Source organism: Physeter macrocephalus, chromosome 5 (assembly GCF_002837175.3).
Source record: "Physeter macrocephalus isolate SW-GA chromosome 5, ASM283717v5, whole genome shotgun sequence".
NCBI classification, from domain to species: Eukaryota; Metazoa; Chordata; class Mammalia; order Artiodactyla; family Physeteridae; genus Physeter; species Physeter macrocephalus.
The window spans coordinates 37,916,025-37,937,221 of record NC_041218.1 but is presented as its reverse complement, the minus strand read 5'-3'; the positions used below and the strand labels follow the sequence as shown (position 1 = coordinate 37,937,221).

The window sequence follows — 21,197 nt, the reverse complement described above, 5'->3', positions numbered from 1 at the left end:
CAGCAATGAAGACCCAACACAGCCAAAAATAAAAATAAAATAAATTTTTTTTTTTAAAAAAGACAAACATGATTGGCACAAATGTGTTTATCCCAGCTTAGCTTATAGCTACAACAATCAAAAGTTGCGTGAAACTCAAATGGTCAACAATAGGGCAATGCTTTAATAAGTTACAGTTTATCCATATAATGGAGTATAATGACAGTAACCCCTGCTCGCCACAACTAGAGAAAGCCCGCATGCAGCAACAAAGACCCAACGCAGCCAAAAATAAAAAGTTGTGTGTGGGTTTTTCTGTTTGTTTTTCTAGGGTTTTTTATTATCCACCTTTTTCTCATTGTAAGGATATTCTCTTGTGGCTTTCCTCATCCTAAGCAGAGTGAAATTCTTCCTCCTTCTGCTTTATTTTAATTAATATCTTAGTGATTTGATTAAGTGCCACTTTTGGTTAAAGTAGATGCTTTTCCTCTTTTCATACAATTCAGAAAGATATATACATACATATGTATCTGTCTAGTAAAAGAGACAATTGGCTCTACTAACTAGTCATCGTAAATAAATTCCAAAACCTGTTATTGTTTAGTGTCTAATCTTGGACTTTTGACCAAGGTATCAGTGAATATTGTATCAGTAAATTACCACATTTGGTTACCTTGGTATACATTTTGCTAGAAGTTTGTCTTTGGAGTATATGCCAACAAATTATGTCACTCACTGTCAGGTGTTCTTTGGGTACATTCCTGACAACACCCCACTCACCCACCCAGTCAGGGCTAGGCAACTGGTGACACCTTCCTTAAAATTTAATCCATGTTAAAAATTGTGACCATGATAAATGAAGTACAACTTTGGAGGCTAGTAGTTGGTGTTGGGAGGGTGAGATGGGGATTTAAAATGATTTTTCTAGGGGACTCTTTTGTCTAGTGTGTGGCTATCCCCTTGAGTCATTTTTGACAAAGAATTAAATGACTTTCCATGTCAACTCCAGTCCATGTTTAGGACTATGCAGTTTTTATAAGAGAGTGTCATCTCAGATGTCTCCTGGTTACCTTCTAAGTCCAGTGGCTCTGCATCCAAGTGAGAGCTTAGAAAAGTAACATTCCAGCTACTTGACTGGAAGGACAAAGTCAAGAATATTATCAACCAGTATTTATAAAAATGATGTTCAGGGAAAATTGTTTAAGGAAGTTCCTAATTTTTCTAGGAAATCTTAAACTCTCAACCTCCAATCAAGAGGAAGCAGGTATCTGTATTGTATCATGACAGTTCTTATCCCACCCCTCTGCGTTGCTTTCAGTAAGTTTTGGGATATGCTTTGGCACAAGAGACAGCTTTGGAGAATCAATATGAGAAACAGTCCATCTTGTTTGGCCTATTTGTTCTTGGTATATCGCCCATTATATCACATAGTATACTTATTTTCAATGACGTCTAGCCTCCCAGCATTAGGCCAGACTTCATAAGACTATCCTCACTTCAAACATTAGCCACAAGTTGGGGGATCCCCAGGCCGCCTTCACTTCTGACCAGCTGGCTACAAATTCAAGAGGTTCCCACTAACTCCCTCAGGTTCATTAATTTGCAGTAATGACTCACAAAACTCAGGAAAGCACTACATTTATGATTACAGTTTTATTGTAGAAATAGGTCCAAATCAGAACCAGCCAGAGAGATACATAGGGTGAGGTCTGGGAGAGCCCCAAACACAAAGCTTCCATTGTCCCCAGGGATGTATTGCCCTTCGGGCACATCCGTGTGTGTCATACACACAGTATTGGCAACCAGGAAAGCTTACCTGAGCTTTGGTGTCCAGAGTTTTTAATGAAACTTCATTAAGCTTGATTGATTGACTAATTGACCACATGGTTAAACTCAAGTTCCCCTCCCCTTCCTGAAGTCAGACTGATATCCTGTGGCTCAAAGCCCTAACCCACTAATCATATGGTTGGTCTTTGTGGCATGGGAGTCCCCATTCTGAGTTATCTCATTAGCACAAACTATCAGGTGGAGTCAAAGGGCCCACCAGGAATAACAGAGACACTCCAGCCACTCAAGAAATTCCAAGGCTTTAGAGGTTATCTCCTAGGAACAGAGGACAAAGCCAGCCAAATTCTTTGTTACACAAACTCCTGTCCATCTGTTTCCCTCATCTAAGAAAGCCGTTAGACAAATTTGAGGCCCACCTATAAGTGTGAATGTGTGGGTTTGGGTGTGTATATACGTGTACATGTATATTTCTTCTTTTTCTTTTTTATCTTCAATTTATATGCCCATTCCACACGAATTTTTCTTTCTTCCTTTACTCATTTTTATGCTATATTGTTTTGTAATCACCTGAAATACTTAAATGAAATCATTCCAAATACCTCAGAGATAATACATGGTTCTAGAAATAGGAAGCAGGAGGAATAAGGAGTTCTACTGCCTTTCTGTGGAGCCTTTGGTCCACTGCTCTACCTTTATTAGGGAGATTTGTTGTGTTCTTTATTGGAGCAGGGCAACTGGGCTCCTGGACTGAGAATTCCTGGCTGGTTCTGCCATGTTGCTGCCTTTGAGCTAGGTTGGGAGGGAACCTTCGGAGTGCGATTTTCTCTCATAGTCACTCATACAGCCATTTAGCCGGGAAACTATTGTGAATCTAATATGTCAGTATCAAAAAAATGTTTTTGATATCTGTAATTAATAACATCAGCCTTAGTTTTACTTCCTTATGTTAATGCAAGCTGTTTCCATTGGATTTGTCATTTAAGCATCAGTTTTTTCTTTCCTGTGTACAAATACTTACCTAGATTGACATTTTCTAAATTGCTTTTTCCCAAATTGGATGATTTTTAAAATTTCCGACCTAACTCACAAATTTCATTTTCTACCTATATGTCAGTCCCCTGTGACTATGTTGCATGCCATCTGCTATGTCTGCTGTTTCATTAATGTTTCCTCTGTTTCAGCTTATGAATAAAGATAAAAGACTATGCACTGACCCCTTTGCTACCATTCTTCACATTTTAAACCAATTATATAAACATACAGCTTGTTATTATGACTCTTTGCCTAATACATCAGCTGTATTCTTACAGCTATGGTTTTTATCCAAGCCTATTTTGTGATGAAAATTTTATCTGATTTCATCAGCTGCTTTGAGAAGTTCCAACGTATAACATCTGTGACGTTCTCTTCATCCCTCTATTCTATAAATCCATGAATAAAATCTAGTATATCTATCCAGCATGGGATTTTTTAGAAGCACAAAAATGGTGGCTTGGATTTGCACATCTTTGTGATGCTTTCTATGGATTGTCTCTTAATATTATATTTTTCTGCTCATAAGTGGCTTCAAACATATGCTATGATTAATCCTATCAGATACCAAGCTTAACAAAGGAAAAAAGGAAGGGAGGGCAGGAGGAAAGAAAAAAAATTTTGTTCTTGATTGCCCAAGTGTCTTCCACCCAGTTTCTTCCTCACTAACGCTTGATCAGCAACAATCAACATGTGTGCTACAGAAGAAGGAAATACAGAATCATTAAAGCTGAGTGTTGTTTTGTCACATCATACCAAGTTAGCAGCAGTGGGAATAAGGGTGGAGGGATATAGTGGTGATATGGCTCTCTTTTACCTAGATTCCTCCTAACTGTTCAAGGGGTCTGAGGAAGTAGAGACCATAGGAAACAGCACTTCCATTCAACAGTTATTGCTTAGTCCTGTCGGTGAGGCATGGTAGGGACTACAAAGATGAACCAAGCAGTTCTGCCCCTTAGCAAGCTTTTTATCTGGTGGGGTACATTACATAAAAGTAGTAAAATTAACAAGGTTTTCCTAGCAGTCATCCATATACTTTAGAAGACCATTATTGAGTTGGGAAAAGTTTCCCTTTACCAGACTTCAGAGCCTAAGTCCCAGGCTGGTTAGTTATTTTGTGGTTTATGATTTAGAGAGTGGGGGAATCGGATGGATGGAAAAAAGATTTTTTTAAGAGGAAGGGGAGGGGGACAAAGATTTGGCAGCAGGGCACCCAACAACCAGATGAAATGTGTGAACCGAGGATGGTCCTGGTGGGAGTTGGGGAAGAGAAGAACATTAAAAGACATTCTTGGGACTGTTGAAGAAATTTAAATATTGCCTGTATGTTACATACTATTTTGGAATTATTATTGATTTTCTTAGGTATAATGATCGTGACACCGTGGTTGTAGGTGAAAGGAGAAAGTTCTTATTAGAAGAGGGATGCTGAAGTATTTGAGTGAAGTGTCATGAGGTCTGCAGCTCACTTTCTTACTTTCAAATGATTCAGCAAAACAAAAGATATTTAGTGCTAAATATATATGTGTGTATAGTGTGTGTGTGTGTGTGTGTGTGTCTGTGTTTGTGTGAAGAGAGAGGGGGAAGCTGTGGTGAAATGTGAACAATTATTGAATATATATATTGAGTATAGGAATGTTCATTGTACTAGTCTTTCAACTTTCCTGTTTGTGAAATTTTTCATAGTAGAAAATGGTAAGAAAATAAGAGACACTGACAGAGTTACGTGACTTGAATAGCTTCCAGGTTTACTAACTCATTTGGCATATCATGACATAGCTGTCAGCAAAGCCAATTTCAACAAATAAATGAGAACTATCTTCTTAATTTACTGAACTGATTACAACAGGATGATGAAAGCTATTATAGGACATAATAGTTGCAGAATTAAAATAATTTCATCTTCACATGATTTATTTTATGTATAAATAAAATTTGATTAAAAGTATATATATTTCGTGTTCCTATATTAAGAAATAAGAATAATTTCCTATTTGTTTTCTGATGTACAGACAGACATTTCATAGATTAGGCTTTATTAGAGTAGATAAGAGGGAGAGTATGTTGCCATTATTTTATTTCTTAATATGTTTAAAGAGTAAAACAAAAACAATAATGTTCTACTTCAATATACTTAATTTCCTTAATTGTTGGATTTAATAATTATCATTCTAGTTCATTTCCTTATCTTGACTTGCATCTCCTGTTTCTCTCAAAAAGTCATCTTAGTGAGAAACATGAATTGATAGTTATGCTTTTAAGATATATACTTATTAAAAGTATATATACTGTATTAAAATGAAAGTGATTAAGTGAAAAAAAGTAAAAACTTGTTCTCCAAATTCCTATCCCATAACAATATAAAATTCTCTGTGTAACTCTTTATATTTCTAAAATTTATCAGTTGTGAGTTTTAAAAAAAAAACAGCTACTCTAGAACTTTTAATAACCAATAATAAATTCCATTTTTTAGGATAGTTTACATATACAGTAGGCTATTATCTTTGTTTAAATAAATATCAACTTACTATTGCTGTGGAAAGCTCTCCATTTTATAGTCTATACAAAGTGCCAGTCCTATATGAGTAAGAGATAATCAATTGTTTTATAAACTCCTCTCCTTTGAGAATTTCATTTTGATTTTCAGGAGAGCATTCAGATTTGTAGTGTGTATGTTGTTGCACTGGGGGTGTAAATTTAGTTATCATGTATTATTAAGACTCTGCTGTAATAAATTGTGTACATGTGACATAAAGAAGCTCATGTTCTCTTAGTAGAGATGGTTGGGACATAGTTTTCTTGAAGACCAAGCAATATAGATGTCTATGGAACACTACATACTGTGGTGGCAAAAGAAGATACTCTAGCAGAGAAGTGGTCAGGGTCAGTCCACTTTATGATTTGTAGAATGTTTCAGAAGCAATTTAGAGATCACCAGAACCTAAGTCCTAGAGAAGTGGCATGCTCAAGGCCACATTTAGAGCTAGTTAGTCACAAAACCAGGACAAGAATACACATCTCCTGAGTCCCCATCAGTTGTTGTTCCCACTCACCACAGAGATGTAGTGTTTGAACTGAGCTCTGAAGGATTAGGGAAGAGAACTCCAGTTGGCAAAGATGGATGAAAAAAAGAAAGAACAGTTACTCCAGACCATTGAGTGGCCTGAGGAATCACAATAAGTAATTGAGAACTGCTATTGAGAAGAGTAATACACAGATTATAGCAGATGTTCTTGTTTTTCCATGTAACAGAGTTTATATGGGGAAGCAATGCAAGAGAAGGCTTTTAAAAACCTAGAGTAGAATCAGGTACAAAGCAATGTGAATGCCATTCTAAAGATTGTGGATTTTATTCAGTAGAAAACAGGGAGCTATTTCATGTTACTTTAAGTACCAATTCTAATTGTTTCACTTTCATATATAGTCATTACATATTTATATACTAGGTTTTTTTTTTAAGATCCATTTACGATCAGATTTTGACTTCCATCTCTCTGGACATGCTTCGGATAAACATACTTTTTAAATGTGTGTGTACAGGGAAAGTCTTTCCTATAAATCTGTCCATCTGGTATCTGGTAACCTCAGTAGGTCCAAATAGCACAGCAGACAGAAATCAGAGAAAAAGCATCCCTATGAGGTAAAAATAACTTCCACAAAGCCCATCCAAATACTGGGAGCTACTCTTTCTCAGATACCAAACAAATTTGACTTAATTTTATCCATAGAATTTGATTATCTATTTTTCTTTAGCTGGATTTTAGGAATTCCTGTAATCTTGTTCTAGTTTAAGGAGAAAAACAGAAGGTCTGTGCAGAGGATAGCAAATGAAAAGGAGGTGTAGATGGCAGAGCCAATTGGTGGGTACAGAAGTAGACTCACTGACAGTGATGACCATAAAAGAGTGAGAAGGAAGGCCAACCAGAAGAGCACAACAGTTTAGAGTCATTTGTAAGGACAAAGAGATCCTGAAAGTAAATTGATACGTTGCAGTACAATATAGTAGTAATTGTTCATAGCAAGGACCCTACATCATACAGAAAAGGTTAAATCATATCTCAAGTTTTGAAAGTAGGGAAAACCTGAGAGGTGTCTTGGAAACCATTTTGTGTAAAACTATTAACCCTTTAAATACCAAATTAAAATTTCTATGATCAAGAAAATCTACTTAGCCAGTATACCTCTTTTTATAATTGTCAGAAATAAGGCATGATCGCATTTGTATATATTATCTCTCCTGTTATTTTACTGTGTTCTAAAGCCTCAAATGCTGAGAAGTAATCCATCTAAGACTGATCTAAATGAAGTTTTTGTGTGGATATTTTGTAAGAAAGATTTTTATGTTGCCCTACCTTTCCAGATATCTATCCCCTGGATTCTGAACTTGTTTGTTCACTAAATAGAAAGGTTATTGTTATATGCTATGTGTCTAGATATGCTACAGTGGGTACGTTCTGAGAAAAAAAAAAAGCAAACGTGGTATCCAGATATGGCACCAAGTAGCTTTGTAGCTTTAAACAGGTCACCCTAACATCCCTTTATAGGGAGTTAGTCTGTAGTTTCATGAGGTCCCTTTCAGTTCTCAAATTCTAAAATGCCAGTACTGAGCAGCATTGGTCAGAAGGAAGTCTTACTGGAGAGGTTAGATGTGGTTAGTAGAAATAGAATATGTTAATGGGGAGACAGGAAAATAGCCAAGAAGGAATAGGTAGAGTATTCATGTTATTGCAACCACAAGAGTCAAATATGGCAAGAATACGAGTTGGAGCTGACCAGTTGCAGCAGAGAATACAACCAAAGCTGAACTACCTGGTGGCCATGTCCATTTTTCCCAATTATAGAACTCTTTCTTACATTGATGTTATTAAAATGAGAAAAGTCTTATGCAGGTGAAATAAACAGAAAGCAGAGGTGAAAGAACAAATGGTTTAAGTAGCTCCCCTTGGCAGAAGGTCTGGGAAAGAGTTTAAAAAGAGTTTGTGCAGTGAACAAAAGGCAGATCTTGAAAGAATGAACTTAGATAAAAATGAAAGGAGTTGTGTGGAACCTGCCAGATTAGGGACAGCACAGGTACTCTAGAGCCCTTGTCTCTCTTCCTGTGGTTGTAGGTAGTGCAGATAAACTAGCAGAGAATTCACAGTGCCACCTCATCACCATGTGAGACAAGCTCCAGAATGCGAACAAAAGAACAGCGTGCTTTTAGTTACTTGCCATTAAAAAGTGGCTTCTTGGGGGCTTCCCTGGTGGCACAGTGGTTAGAAATCCTCCTGCCAATGCAGGGGACACAGGTTAGAGCCCTGGTCCGGGAAGATCCCACATGCCACGGAGCAGCTAAGCCCATGAGCCACAACTACCGAACCTGCGCTCTATGAGCCCATGTGCCACAACTACTGAAGCCTTCACACCTAGAGCCCGTGCTCCATAACAAGAGAAGCCACCGCAATGAGAGGCCCGCGCACCACAACGAAGAGTAGCCCCCGCTCGCCGCAACTAGAGAAAGCCCTCATGCAGCCAAAAATAAATAAATTAATTTTTTTTTTAAAGTGGCTTCTTGCTTTAGTGCCCTGTCTACTCCATGCTCCTTCTAATTCACCAAAATGTAAATTAGGCTCTCCTAAGAACAATCAATTTATACACAACTTCAGGTGTCTACACTCAGGTTGTGCAATTCAGGGTCAACTGATAAAACTTAAATTTGGCCAAAGAAAACTGTAGATGGCTTAGTATCACTCTGGTTTAGACTCACAAATCTGTTATATTTGTGCTGAGTCAAAACCAAGGAAATACTAAGTTGAATAAGACTTTTCTTAGCCAACTTTGGGTTATATCATCACCAGCCTGAGAAATATGAGATGATGATTTTTAATAAGCATTAACAGGTCTTGTAGGCTGAAAACAGGAGCAGGCAAAGTATTGCTCAGCCTTACTGTGGGATATTTACAGTGATCTTTATCAAGAGCTTTATCTATTGGGTTTTTGGTTTTGCTGCTACCAAAGTTGTAGATATAGGGCTCTGAAATGTGTTTTCTCTTTTTTAGTCGAACTATACATGTTTGTAAAAGTTCGGTTTTCCTTTAATTTGACTTTTACTGTCACTTTCAGTTTTTATGTAAGATTCACTTAAACTTGAAAAGCAATAATTAAAATTGTCTGATACATCAACTTTACTCCCTTTATTTCTTTTGCTTTTATCTATCCACTTGCTGCCAGCATAAAGCCCTAAACTCCATGAAGTAAACGGTGTTCTTTTATATTTGCTGTGTGCCTGAAGTGTTGAGCAAGGTCTCTCCATTCTGTATGTCAGAGCTCCAACATATTCCAGTGCTGTAATTTCCAGAATCCCCATTAAGCTTCACAGCCCCTGGAAACTCCTCTGTAAAGTCTCACAGAGTCCTGCCCTGTACATGTACAGCTCAGTATTTGAACCAAGGTAAAAAGAATCCCAGTCCAGGTTTCTTGAGCTCCTCCTCTGCAGCTCTCTTCTTTCTAGTACCTTGTCCCACAAATGCCTCTTGCTTTTGTATCCTGAATGCCAGTCTTTTTTTTCTTCTCCACCAAGTGAGGTAGATACATATCCTTCATTTGGGTTTAACTTCCCTATGTTGCAATTTGGAAAACACTACCCAACAGAAAACTGGCAATGTATTATTTTTTTTACTCATCGATCACAGCCATGTGCTATTATCCATTTTCTTTTTTTTGTGGGCCGGGAGCTGTGTTGGGTCTTCGTTGCTACGCATGGGCTTTCTCTAGTTGCGGTGAGCGGCGTCAACTCTTCGTTGTGGTGTGCGGGCTTCTCACTGTGGTGGCTTCTCTTGTTGCAGAGTATGGACTCTAGGCACACAGGCTTCAGTAGTTGTGGCATGTAGGCTCAGTAGTTGTCACTCGCGGGCTCTAGAGCGCAGGCTCAGTAGTTGTGGCACACGGGCTTAGCTGCTCCGCGGCATGTGGGATCTTCCTGGACCAGGGCTCGAACCTTTGTTCCCTGCACTGACAGGTGGATTCTTAACCACTGAGCCACCAGCAAAGTCCCTATTATACATTTTCTGAAAAAAGATAAGCTATATGAAGCAATTTGTTTTACAGTAGTTTACAAGGGGAGGAGAAGTGTGATATCCATTATCTCATCATGGCTGAAACCAGAAGTTGATTGAATTGATTTTTATCCTGGCAGCTTCTTAATTTTTTTCTTCAGTGGATTAATGTTTCAAAATGTTTGGTGATACATTTCCAGAAATGCCACATGGAATTTATTAAGCTTCTAGATACAAGCTCATTTTTTATGCTGTCCTACAAATATTTACAGAATCAGCAATAAACTTTATGAAGTTCGTATTTTGAGCTTCATATTATAAGAATAGCTGGAGAGTCGTATGCAGGTGTAAAATAAGAACAGCATAAAGACTTTCTTTAATTTCAAAGAGTTTTCATATCCATTCAGAAGATAAAAGCAAGCAAAAGAGTTGATGGTAAAGCAAGTTACCAGTTATTGGGGAATTGACATCAGGTGAGCTCATTAGTTACCAGGGAAACCAGTAGAGGGGCACACCCCTCAGCGCCCCTTTGATGAGAACAGTCACTAGCTGGGGCCTGGGGCAAGTACACAGGAAGGTCAGTTATGTGCGTAGGGTATAGGTGAAGCAGGCACTGGTTGGACAGGGGATGTACAGAGAGCAAGAGAACAGCCATCTGAGTGGCCTGACCATACACATGCACAATTTGAATTCTTTACATAAATTTCTGATCTAATCCTATAAACAATGCTATGAGGTAATATTTTCATCTTAAAATTGAGAAAACTATTAAAGACGTTAAATAAAATATTGAGTACAGGTGAGAGCCAGATTCAAATCTAGTTCTGTTTGATGTTTCAGAGTCTGAGCTCTTAACTATTGTATTGTAGTCCAGAAATGACTACATAGCAGAAATGGGAATCAAGTTGGACCTTAAAGAACAGTTAATATTTGTAAGAGTGAAAAAGCAAAGAGAAATAAAATTACCTTATGGAAAAACAATGTGTAGAAGAACCACCCTGATTAGAATAGGGTGTTACCAATGTATATTTTAAATTATTTGAGTTGGAGAGTAACAGGATAATTGTACATGAAAATAATTTTAAGAAGTTTTTCTAGCAACAAAAGAGAGGATGGATATGACAAAAAAAAGGATTGAAATAAGGCAGACACTCTAAGAGACTTACTTATAGTCCTCTCATAATGACTGATTAAAGACTGGATTCAGGGTGATGGCATTGGGAATTGTGGATAGAAGTAATATGAAAGACAGTCCAAGTGAAAAATCGATCAGAACTTGATTACAAACTAAACTGAGAATTACAGAAAGGAGCACATTTTTGCTTTTGGAAGAGAGTGAGGTTGGGAGGTGATTAATAAAGACAGGAGGAAGGACAGAGTAGTGAAGGATGGTGAGACCCTATTGACTTCAGTTTTCCTACATAGCTATCCTAATGGTATGTTGTCTGGCATTTAACAGTATAGACTTGGAGTTTAGGTACAAGGACAGGAATGGAGAAATTCAAAATATCATCAGTATTCACATACTTCCTTTATGCTTCTACCCCAATTTCCTCCCATCCAGACTATGACATTTTTCATTAGCTAACTATGGATTTATTAAAGATAATATCATATATCTGTGTTTCTACTTTACAGAAACAAATTCTGGAACAACAGCAACAAGAACGAAATGATGACAATTTTCAAGGCAGTTGTATGTTTTGCAATGAGGAATTCCTCGGAAACAGGTAGCAATTACGTATGTCTACTGTTTTTCATCTGAAGACTTACCAAAATATCCACAATGGCTATATAGGCTAAGTTCTATGGATTGGCTCAGAACCCTTTCATATATATCCACAGTAATTTTTTTTTTAATCCACCAGACATCAAAGATGGAATGTAGTTGCTCTAAGCAGAGTAGGGGATTAAATTTTTTAAATGCCAGAAATAGAATTGTGTTTAATGTTGTAGGGCTTTTTAAATTGTCCGACAGGCAAGACCACGTGCAGCAAACTACAACAGACGTGCCCTTCTGTATTAACCTGTTAACTCTAAACCTTCGGCTGGGACTTCCCTGGCAGTCCAGTGGTTAAGGCTCTGTACTTCTACTGCAGGGGCCACAGGTTTGATCCCTGGCTGGGGATCTAAGATCCCAAATGCTGAGCCAAGTGGACAAAAAAAAAAATCCTTTAGCAGTTTTTGGTGTTTCACTTTTGAACATTAAAAATGATAAAGATCTAAGGGGGAAAAAATGGGGAATTGGTAATTCTGTCACCAACCCCAACTGGCCCAAAACCAACTGGTATACTGTAAATCAGTTCTAATGCTAACCACCCAGAGTTAGCATCAGACTCTACAGGTTTAAGGGCATCATCCCCAACAAGCCTGCCCACACTTTAGACACCAGCCACAAGTTTAGGGGTTCCCCAGGACACCTGCACTTTTGACCAACTGGCTACAAATTCATGGCTTCCCACCAATAATTTGCATAGGTTCATTAATTCACTAGAATGGCTCACAAAACTCAGGAAAATGTTTATCATAAAGGTTACAGATGAGGAACAGTTAAATGAAGAGACACATAGAGCAGGGTCTGGATGGGTCTTGAACACAGAGCTTCTATGCCTTCTCCTCAAAGAATCAGGATATATCATCCTCCTGGCACATCAGTGTTTTTACCAACCAAGAATCTTCACTGAGTTTTGGTATCCAGAATTTTTACATGCTTCATTATGTAAGCATGATTGATTTAGTTATTGAACTTAGTCTCCGGCCCCTCTCTCCTTTCTGGAGGTCAGGGTGGCTCTAAGTCCCAACCCTTTGATCACATTGTTAGTCTTTCTGGTAACCAGTCGCCATCCTGAACCTTTCTAGGGCCTACCACAAGTCACTTTATTAGCTAGCAAAGGTAATCTTATCATAGAGAAATTCCAAGGATTTTTGAAGCTCAGTGCCTGGAACCAGGGACAAAGACCAGACAAATTTCTTTTTATGCAACAGTAATATTTACAAATGTACATTCACTTAAATATAAGTCATGAGGTTGTAACCTCTAGGAAATGGGAATAGTTTCAGTGACAGCATACAATGGACAATCAGAAAAATATCATTCTTCCACCCACTTGAAAGAAAGCAGTCTTTAGTTTCTAAAAAAAAAAAAAAGAAAAGCCTAGCACAAACTGACATCGTTGTCTGAAAAACATTGAAGAGGAGAGGGTAGCTATTTGTTTGAATTTAGAAAAGGGTTTGGATGAAGCATCAATGTTGAAAACACCAGTGATGAAGATTTGATTCTCATATAGATCAGTTAGCATAGAGAAAAATCTGTGCCAAGGTTACTAATTATGCTTCTAACCCTGTCAGTTTCAAAGGGCTTTATGGGGATGGCAGTGAGGACCACCTCAGTATCAAAAAGTTTACCAAGCATTGCTACTTCTTTTTAGCATGTTATTTCTGATTTTATGTTAAAACTGTTATTAACCTAGAGAGGAGACGTGTGATTATTATTAGGAATCTCTAGTATTAAAAAGCTATAAATATTTTTGTTTTCTACAGCTTAAGTTTTTATGATAAATGTAGGTACTGATGTGATTTGAAGTATATGTCCATATGATATGAAATTCTGATAATATTGGTATTTCCATTTCCTGAATATTGGTGCTCCTGTAATTCCTAATATAATCCTCCTGTTCTTTTCTACCTGTATCTGTATTCTCTGTTGAGTGGGGTGACATGGGAATTAAGTGAACTCCTCAATAGTTTTGATTGACTATGTCATTGTTCTCTAATAAATGAAATTTTTAAGAAATTAACCAATGACAAAGATAAGCAGCATCTCATTTTTATAAAATGTCCCCTTCTGCAGTTCTTGTTTATGAAAAGGTCAGTTTATAATAAAAGATTAAAGATATAACCTGATTCCAGCTGTGTACTTTATTAGCAATATTTTGGGATTATATTTGTGTCCTCCCAGACTAGGGACATAAAAAGAATAGAAAGACAAAGGACATGGGTTAATGATAAGGATAGAAGAATAAGTACTTTCTTGCTATCCTACATCTGTTTCCCCTCTCCTATACACTTTTGACTCTGGAATATATGAAACTATTTCTTTCAACCTTAATCTAAAATGTGTCTCCTGTTAACAGCATATAGTTGGATCATGTTTTTTAATCCATTCTGCTAATCTCTGCTTTTTGGTTGGAGTGTCTAATTTATGTTTAATGTAATTACTGATGAGATGGGATTTACTTAGACCATTTTGCTGTTTGTTTTCTTTATGTTTTAAGTTTGTTTTTTTTTATTTCTCCCCTCCATTACGGCCTTCTTTTTTGTTAAATAGATACTTTCTAGTGTACCATTTTTATGCCCTTGTTTCTTTTACTATATTTTTTTAGTTATTTTCTTAGTGGCCCATTCACTATCCACTACAATTCACTGGAGATTACAATTAACATTTTATTTATTTTTTATTTTTTTATAAATTTATTTATTTTTGGCTGCACTGGGCCTTCGTTGCTACGCATGGGCTTTCTCTAGTTGCAGCGAGGGGGGGCTACTCTTCATTGTGGTGCGCAGGCCTCTTATTGTGGTGGCCTCTCTTGTTGCGGAGCACGGGCTCTAGGCGTGCAGCCTCAGTAGCTGTGGCACAAGGGCTCAGTAGTTGTGGCTCGCAAGCTCTAGAGCGCAGGCTCAGCAGTGGTGGCGCACGGGCCTAGCTGCTCCACGGCATGTGGGATTCTCCCAGACCAGGGCCCAAACCCATGTCCCCTGCATTGGCAGGCGGACTCCCAACCACTGTGCTACCAGGGAAGCCCCTAACATTTTAACTTAAAACAATTGAGTTCAGATTAATACCAACGTAATTTCAACAGTATACAAAAACTTGGCTCCAACGTAGCTAGCACCTTCCCTACCCCTTTGTGCTATTGTTGTCGTACAAACTACATCTTTATACGTTATAAGCTTATTAACATGTCTTTAAAATTATTACTTCATGCAGTTATTTTTACATCAGATATGGGAAGAAAAGATTTGTAAACAATAATTCATTTAATACTGCCTTTTATATTTGACTGTGTAATTACTTTTACTGGAGCTTTTTACTTATTTATGTATATTTGAGTTACTATCTAGCATCCTTTCATTTTAGCCCAAAGGACTTTTAGTTTCTTGTTGGGCAGGTCTGTTAGCAGTGAATTTTCTCAGGTTTTGTTATCTGGGACCTGTCTTGATTTCATCTTCATTTTTTTTCTTGGTATGGGTCTCTCTGATTTATTATACTTGAAGTTTTGGGCTTCTTCTGTTTGGATTAATGCTTTCCATCAAATTTGGGAAGTTTTTGGCCATTATTTCTTCAAATATTCTTTCTTCCCCTATCTTTCTTTGCCTTTTGGGAATCCTATTATACAGATGTTGGTAGATGGGATGGTGTCTGAGGCTCAATTTATTTTTCTTCATTCTTTTTTCTTCTATTCCACAGACTACAAAATCTAAATTGATCTTCAAGTTCATTGATTCTTTGTTCTGCCAGTTCAGTTTTTCTTTTGAGACCTTCTAGTGAATTTTTCATTTCAGTTACTGAACATTTCATCTCCAGATTTGTATGTTTTTTTTAAATTTCTGTCTTTTATGTATCTTCTTTTTTGTAAGATATTATTCTTATTTCTTTGATTGTTTAGACATGGTTTTCCTTAATTCTTTACACATATTCTTATTGTCTGTTTTAAAGTCTTTGTCTGACAAGTCCAACATTTGGGCTTCCTCAGCGACAGTTTCTGTTGACTTTCTTTTCATATGATAGTGTTTATATGCATACTTACTTTATAACATGTCACTCTTTCATAGCCCAAATGTGTGTTTCAGTGTTTAACCTTTGCTTGTACTTCTAATTAGTGTTGTTATCATTATACAAACACTACTCATGACCTGATTTGTTCCTAGATAAGTTATAAATAATGCAAATTGCTCAAATTTCTTCCTAGATCTGTTCTTTTGAACCACATGGCCAGAGAACACACTTTCAACATTGGGTTGCCAGACAACATTGTAAACTGCAATGAATTTCTGTGTACATTACAGAAAAAGCTTGACAAGTAAGTACTTTTTTATGAAACACAACCTGAAGCTATCTTAATCTTGGATTCTGTTGTGGATTTTTAAAAATTAATTTAATAGAAGTAACTCAAGAAATGGAATTTTCTCATTTCTTGTGTTGGAGGATTTCACATTTTGTATGACAGTCCTTATTTTTTGTAGATCATATTGGCTTTTAGTAGTTTTAAAATCTAAATGTCATATATACCAAACAATGTATATGCCATTATAAGGTATGTTATTATATAGGGTATGAAAAATATACTTAACCAGCCTAAGAAAGAGAATGTTATTATTTCCTTTGAATCTCCCTGTGTGCCCTTCCTCATTAGTATCTCCCCCAGAAACCACTATTCTTCATTTCAGATTCATAATTTCTTTACTTTCCTCTATAATTTTTCTACACATTTAGTAAAGTAAATATATTGTCACATTGCTAGATGTTATTCAGTTTTAGGTGAAACATAACATACTGATTGCATTCTTTTACCTTTTAGTATTTATTCACATTTATATATCATAACACTCCACTTTTCTCAGCGTCATATTCTGGCAACCGTGAGTATCTAGAGTTTAGCTTGTAGAAATAGGGAAGGAAATTCTCTGCATCACCAAAGTGGCTTTCAAAAATCTATCCACTTTTCTTTCTAGGAAAGGGCCCAAGATTTTACTCTCAAAACCTAGTTTTATTCATTTAATATAATACTAATGAATGTGGTATCTCAGGCCACAACATTTGGAGCAATAACATTGAGAAAGAAATACCCATTATAAAAAGTTCTGAATTCAAATTCTGGTATGAACAGTACCTTAAAACAAGTCTCTTCACTCTTTTATTGAATGACCCTTCATTTATAAAATAATACCAGGTGTGCTTTCTAGCAAGATTAGCAGTAATGATATCCCTAATCAACTTAATGCCCATAAATTGTTTACTATAAAAGAATATAGTTACTTCTGTGGCATAAGAAATCATTGAAAGGGTGTTTAGTAAAAATGAAAAGAAATTCAGAATAGAAACAACAACTGATTTCAGTCATTTTGTTGTCGAACCCAAGTTCATGTGCCCAACACACAGTGAGGCCAAACAAACCAAAACATCAGAGTTTAGAGCAGAGAAAGGTTTATTGCAATGGCCATACAAGGAAAACAGGTGGTTCATGTTCAAAAGACTGGAACTCCCTGATGGGTTTCAGGGAAGCATTTTTAAAGGCAAGGTGAGGGAGGGGAGTCGCAGGTTCTTTGATCAGCTTGTGCACAGTTCTCTGATTGGTTGATGGTAAGGTTAACAGGGCAGTGTTACAAGGGTTAACTTTATCAGTCCTCATGCTCCAGTAGGTCTGGGGCCTATGTGCTCATGGTCATCAAGTAGTTAATTTCTTCGTTTTGGTGGCGGTTTTAGCATCAACATGAGTCACTATTATCTAGGTACTTCAGGAAGGAACTAAAGATTCCGTGACTGCCATATGGCTGATTTACTATTCAAATTCTTACAAATTCTCTCGGCCCAACTGCTATTTTTGTCATTACACGTTCACATCCTTTTGATCATTAATTCTTAGGCTTTTGTGACTCAGGGGAGGCCTGGAAGACTACATTCTACAAACAAGAGGTAGGCAGAGGACAGGGTGGGAGGAGTGTGTCCTGGGAAGGCCCCATAGGGTCCTGCTCAGTTGCAATTTCAGTGTTTTCATGTATACTTATTCTGTGTTACTCCAGAAAGTAGAACTCTAATGACTGTTGGGTAATCCAGGCAGTATCAACTGTCAAGCTTAGTATGAGAAAGACATTTTGTTAGTAATCTGTTCAAAACTGGTAATTACTGCCTCATTAGGTACTGACTTCCCAGTCAGTGGAAATATTCTAGCAGAAAATACATGTGAATGATAAGATAGTTAAAAATAGCAGTTACTGTATGCTATGAATGTGCTAGGTATTTTATTCATATATATTTCAATAAATTAAACATGTATACATATATTTATATTTTGTGTGAATTATTCTCATGATTATGAATTTATGTGCGCATATATGTATACATTATCATAAAAATACTCTAAAATATAAGTTTTATCATCAGGTTAGAGAGCAGAAAATGAGTGGTAACAGAGGGGTCAAGTAACTTGACCAAATCCCACAGCTGGCAATAGGAATCAGACCCTGCAAATTAGGTCACAGGATATACCAAACCATGGACTAATTGTTATACTCAATGGAGGCAACCAATGCTAGTTATCATATATTTATTTGAAGAACATACCTACATTTTCATTTTTAGAGTAGGTAATTCGCTTAGTAAAGCACCAAAATCATTTTTGGATAATTGCTATCTATATCACAGTTTTAACTAAATAGCCAAGTTGGCCAAGTTAGCCAACTACAAAATAAACCACAGCATGCATCCTCTAAAGCCAAATGAATAAAATGAGAGGGATTACAGAAGAGTATCATATCCCATTTGAAGATTCTGTAAGACCTAAAATGAATAAATTTTAAGACCCAATAATATAATAATAAAGGGCTATTGCAACAACTATTCGAGAGACTTATTTAATCTCAGCATTTGTGTCTTTCTTGTAGCTTGCAGTGCTTGTACTGTGAGAAGACCTTCAGGGACAAAAATACACTTAAAGATCACATGAGGAAAAAACAGCATCGTAAGATCAATCCTAAGAACAGAGAATATGACCGATTTTATGTCATCAATTATTTGGTAAGGCTTTCTTTTCTCTTCATAATTTACAATTTGATTGCATATCTACAAACATCAAAATGTAATTGAGGGATTCTTTCAAGCAATGATTGTCTTTAAAATGATTAGTTTACAAAGCGTAACTTGATTTGATTTCTCTTTGATTTGCCAGATGTTTATATAGTAAAAAGGTCATGTCTCTACAACTCACAGTGATCTTGATAAAATAAATAAATAAATAACCATAAATACCTGGATAGCCATGCATTGCCCCTCACTGATTGTCCATTACCATGAGTACAGGGACTTCTGTACTCTACTCAAAAAACGTTGTTGACTTCTGGATGTGCTAGATGCTATGCTAGATAAATGTTTACAGACAGTCTCTTCACTCATTCCTTTTTCCCCCATTAAAATATCTTCCCCTTTCCCATCAAATAAATAAATAAATAATAAAAATTTGTCTTTTTCAGTCTCTTGGGCCAGCTTATTTTTAATGGAAACTTTAGAGAAACCAAGTGATTTCACTCAGCAAGAGGACTTTCATTTTTTGGACTAATAGGATGGACTAATGGGGATACCGTGTCAAAGATTTTAAATACTTTCAAAGCTCTCCTAGGCCAGAAACCTCAGTACCATTTGCTGGCCTCTGTAGATTACAGTCCCTTTTATTTAAGAAGACGTATTCGGTTGGACACAAATGTCCATCTGTACAGGGGCATTTGGAAATTTAAGAAGGGATTTTTGATTGACACAATGACTGGACAGTGCCCCCAGTCTGCTGATTTTTTTTAGGTATACATAACAAAGGAGGGAAACTGTTGCAGGAAGGGGCACCCCTTCCAGGGCCGAGAGTGGGCTCTTATCTAACACTCAGAAATGTATTGTCCAAGGAGACACACGTGCTGACAAAGCAAGAGACTTTAGTGGGAAGAGGCACCTGGGTGGAGAGCAGCAGAGGGAACCCAGGAGAAGTACTCTGCCACGTGGATCACAGTCTCAGTTTTTATGGTGATGTGGTTAGCTTCCGGTTGTCTCTAGCCAGTCATTCTGACTCATGGTTCTTCGTGGTGGCGTGCATATCTCTCAGCCAAGATGGATTCCAGCAAGAAGTATTCTGGGAGGTTGGTAGGACATATGGACTGGCATCTCCTCCCTCCTTTTGACCTTTCTCAGATTTCTTCCAGTTGGTGGTAGCTTGTTAGTTCCACGTTCCTTACCAGGATCTCCTCTTGTACAATAACTCATGAAAGTGGTTATCTTGCCTATCCAGGGTGGGCAGTTTCAGTCAGTGGTTCCCTAACAAAACGACTCATGAAAAGAGAGGGAGTTAAGTAATTCTCCAGTAGAATTGAAAGAAAGATGGGCCCTGAACCAAGATGGTGGAGTAGAAGAACGTGCTCTCACTCCCTCTTGTGACAACACCAGAATCGCAACTAGCTGATGGACAGTCATTGACAGGAAGACACTGGAACTCACCAAAAAATATACCCGACATCCAAAGACAAAGGAGAAGCCACAATGAGACAGTAGGAGGGATGCAATCACAGTAAAATCAAATCCCATAACTGGTGGGTGGGTGACTCACAGACTGGAGAACACTTATACCACAGAAGTCCACCCACTGGAGTGAAGGTTCTGAGCCCCACGTCAGGCTTCCCGACTGGGGTTCTGGCAACGGGAGGAGGAATTCCTAGAGAATCAGACTTTGAAGGCTAGTGGGATTTGATTGCAGGACTTTGACAGGACTGGGGGAAACAGAGACTCCACTCTTGGAGGGCACACACAAAGTAGTGTGTGCATCGGGACCCAGGGAAGGAGCAGTGACCCCAGGGGAGACTGAACCAGACCTACCTGCTAGTGTTGGAGGGTCTCCAGCAGAGGCGGGGGGTGGCTGTAACTCACCATGGGAACAAGGACACTGGCAGCAGAAGTTCTGGGGGTGAGCCCTCCCAGAGTCTGCCATTAGCCCCACCAAAGAGCCTAGGTAGGCTCCAGTGTTGGGTTCCCTCAAGGCAAACAACCAACAGGGAGGGAACCCAGCCCCACCCATCAGCAGTCAAGCGGATTAAACTTTTACTGAGCTCTGCCCACCAGAGCAACAGTCAGCTCTACCTACCACCAGTCCCTCCCATCAGGAAACTTGCACAAGCCTCTTAGATAGCCTCATCCGCCAGAGGGCAGACAGCAGAAGCAAGAAGACCTACAATCCTGCAGCCTGTGGAACAAAAACCATATTCACAGAAAGATAGACAAGATGAAAAGTCAGAGGGCTATGTACCAGATGAAGGAACAAGATAAAACCCCAGAAAAACAACTAAATGAAGTGGATCTAGGCAACCTTCCAGAAAAGGAATTCAGAATAATGATAGTGAAGATGATCCAGGACCTCAGAAAAAGAATGGAGGCAAAGATCGAGAAGATGCAAGAAATGTTTAACAAAGACCTAGAAGAATTAAAGAACAAACAAACAGAGATGAACAATACAATAACTGAAATGAAAACTACACTAGAAGGAATCAATAGCAGAATAACTGAGGCAGAAGAACGGATAAGTGACCTGGAAGACAGAATGGTGGAATTCACTGCTG

General features: G+C 37.8%; 1 protein-coding gene across 9 annotated transcripts in view; it reads left to right on the top strand.

Moving 5' to 3' along the window:
* The window catches only part of ZNF277 (zinc finger protein 277), a 132,103-nt gene that overhangs the window by 79,092 nt on the left and 31,814 nt on the right, over positions 1-21,197 (top strand). For all 9 annotated transcript variants that reach the window (XR_008617340.1, XM_028489860.2, XM_028489861.2 and 6 more), the window contains 3 exons: positions 11,472-11,563; positions 15,803-15,913; positions 18,495-18,627. Coding sequence is in view for 8 of the 9 variants with exons in the window: in XM_028489860.2 (XP_028345661.2) it covers positions 11,472-11,563; positions 15,803-15,913; positions 18,495-18,627 (336 nt within the window). In the remaining variant the exon portion in view is untranslated. The remainder of the gene's footprint in view (positions 1-11,471; positions 11,564-15,802; positions 15,914-18,494; positions 18,628-21,197) is intronic.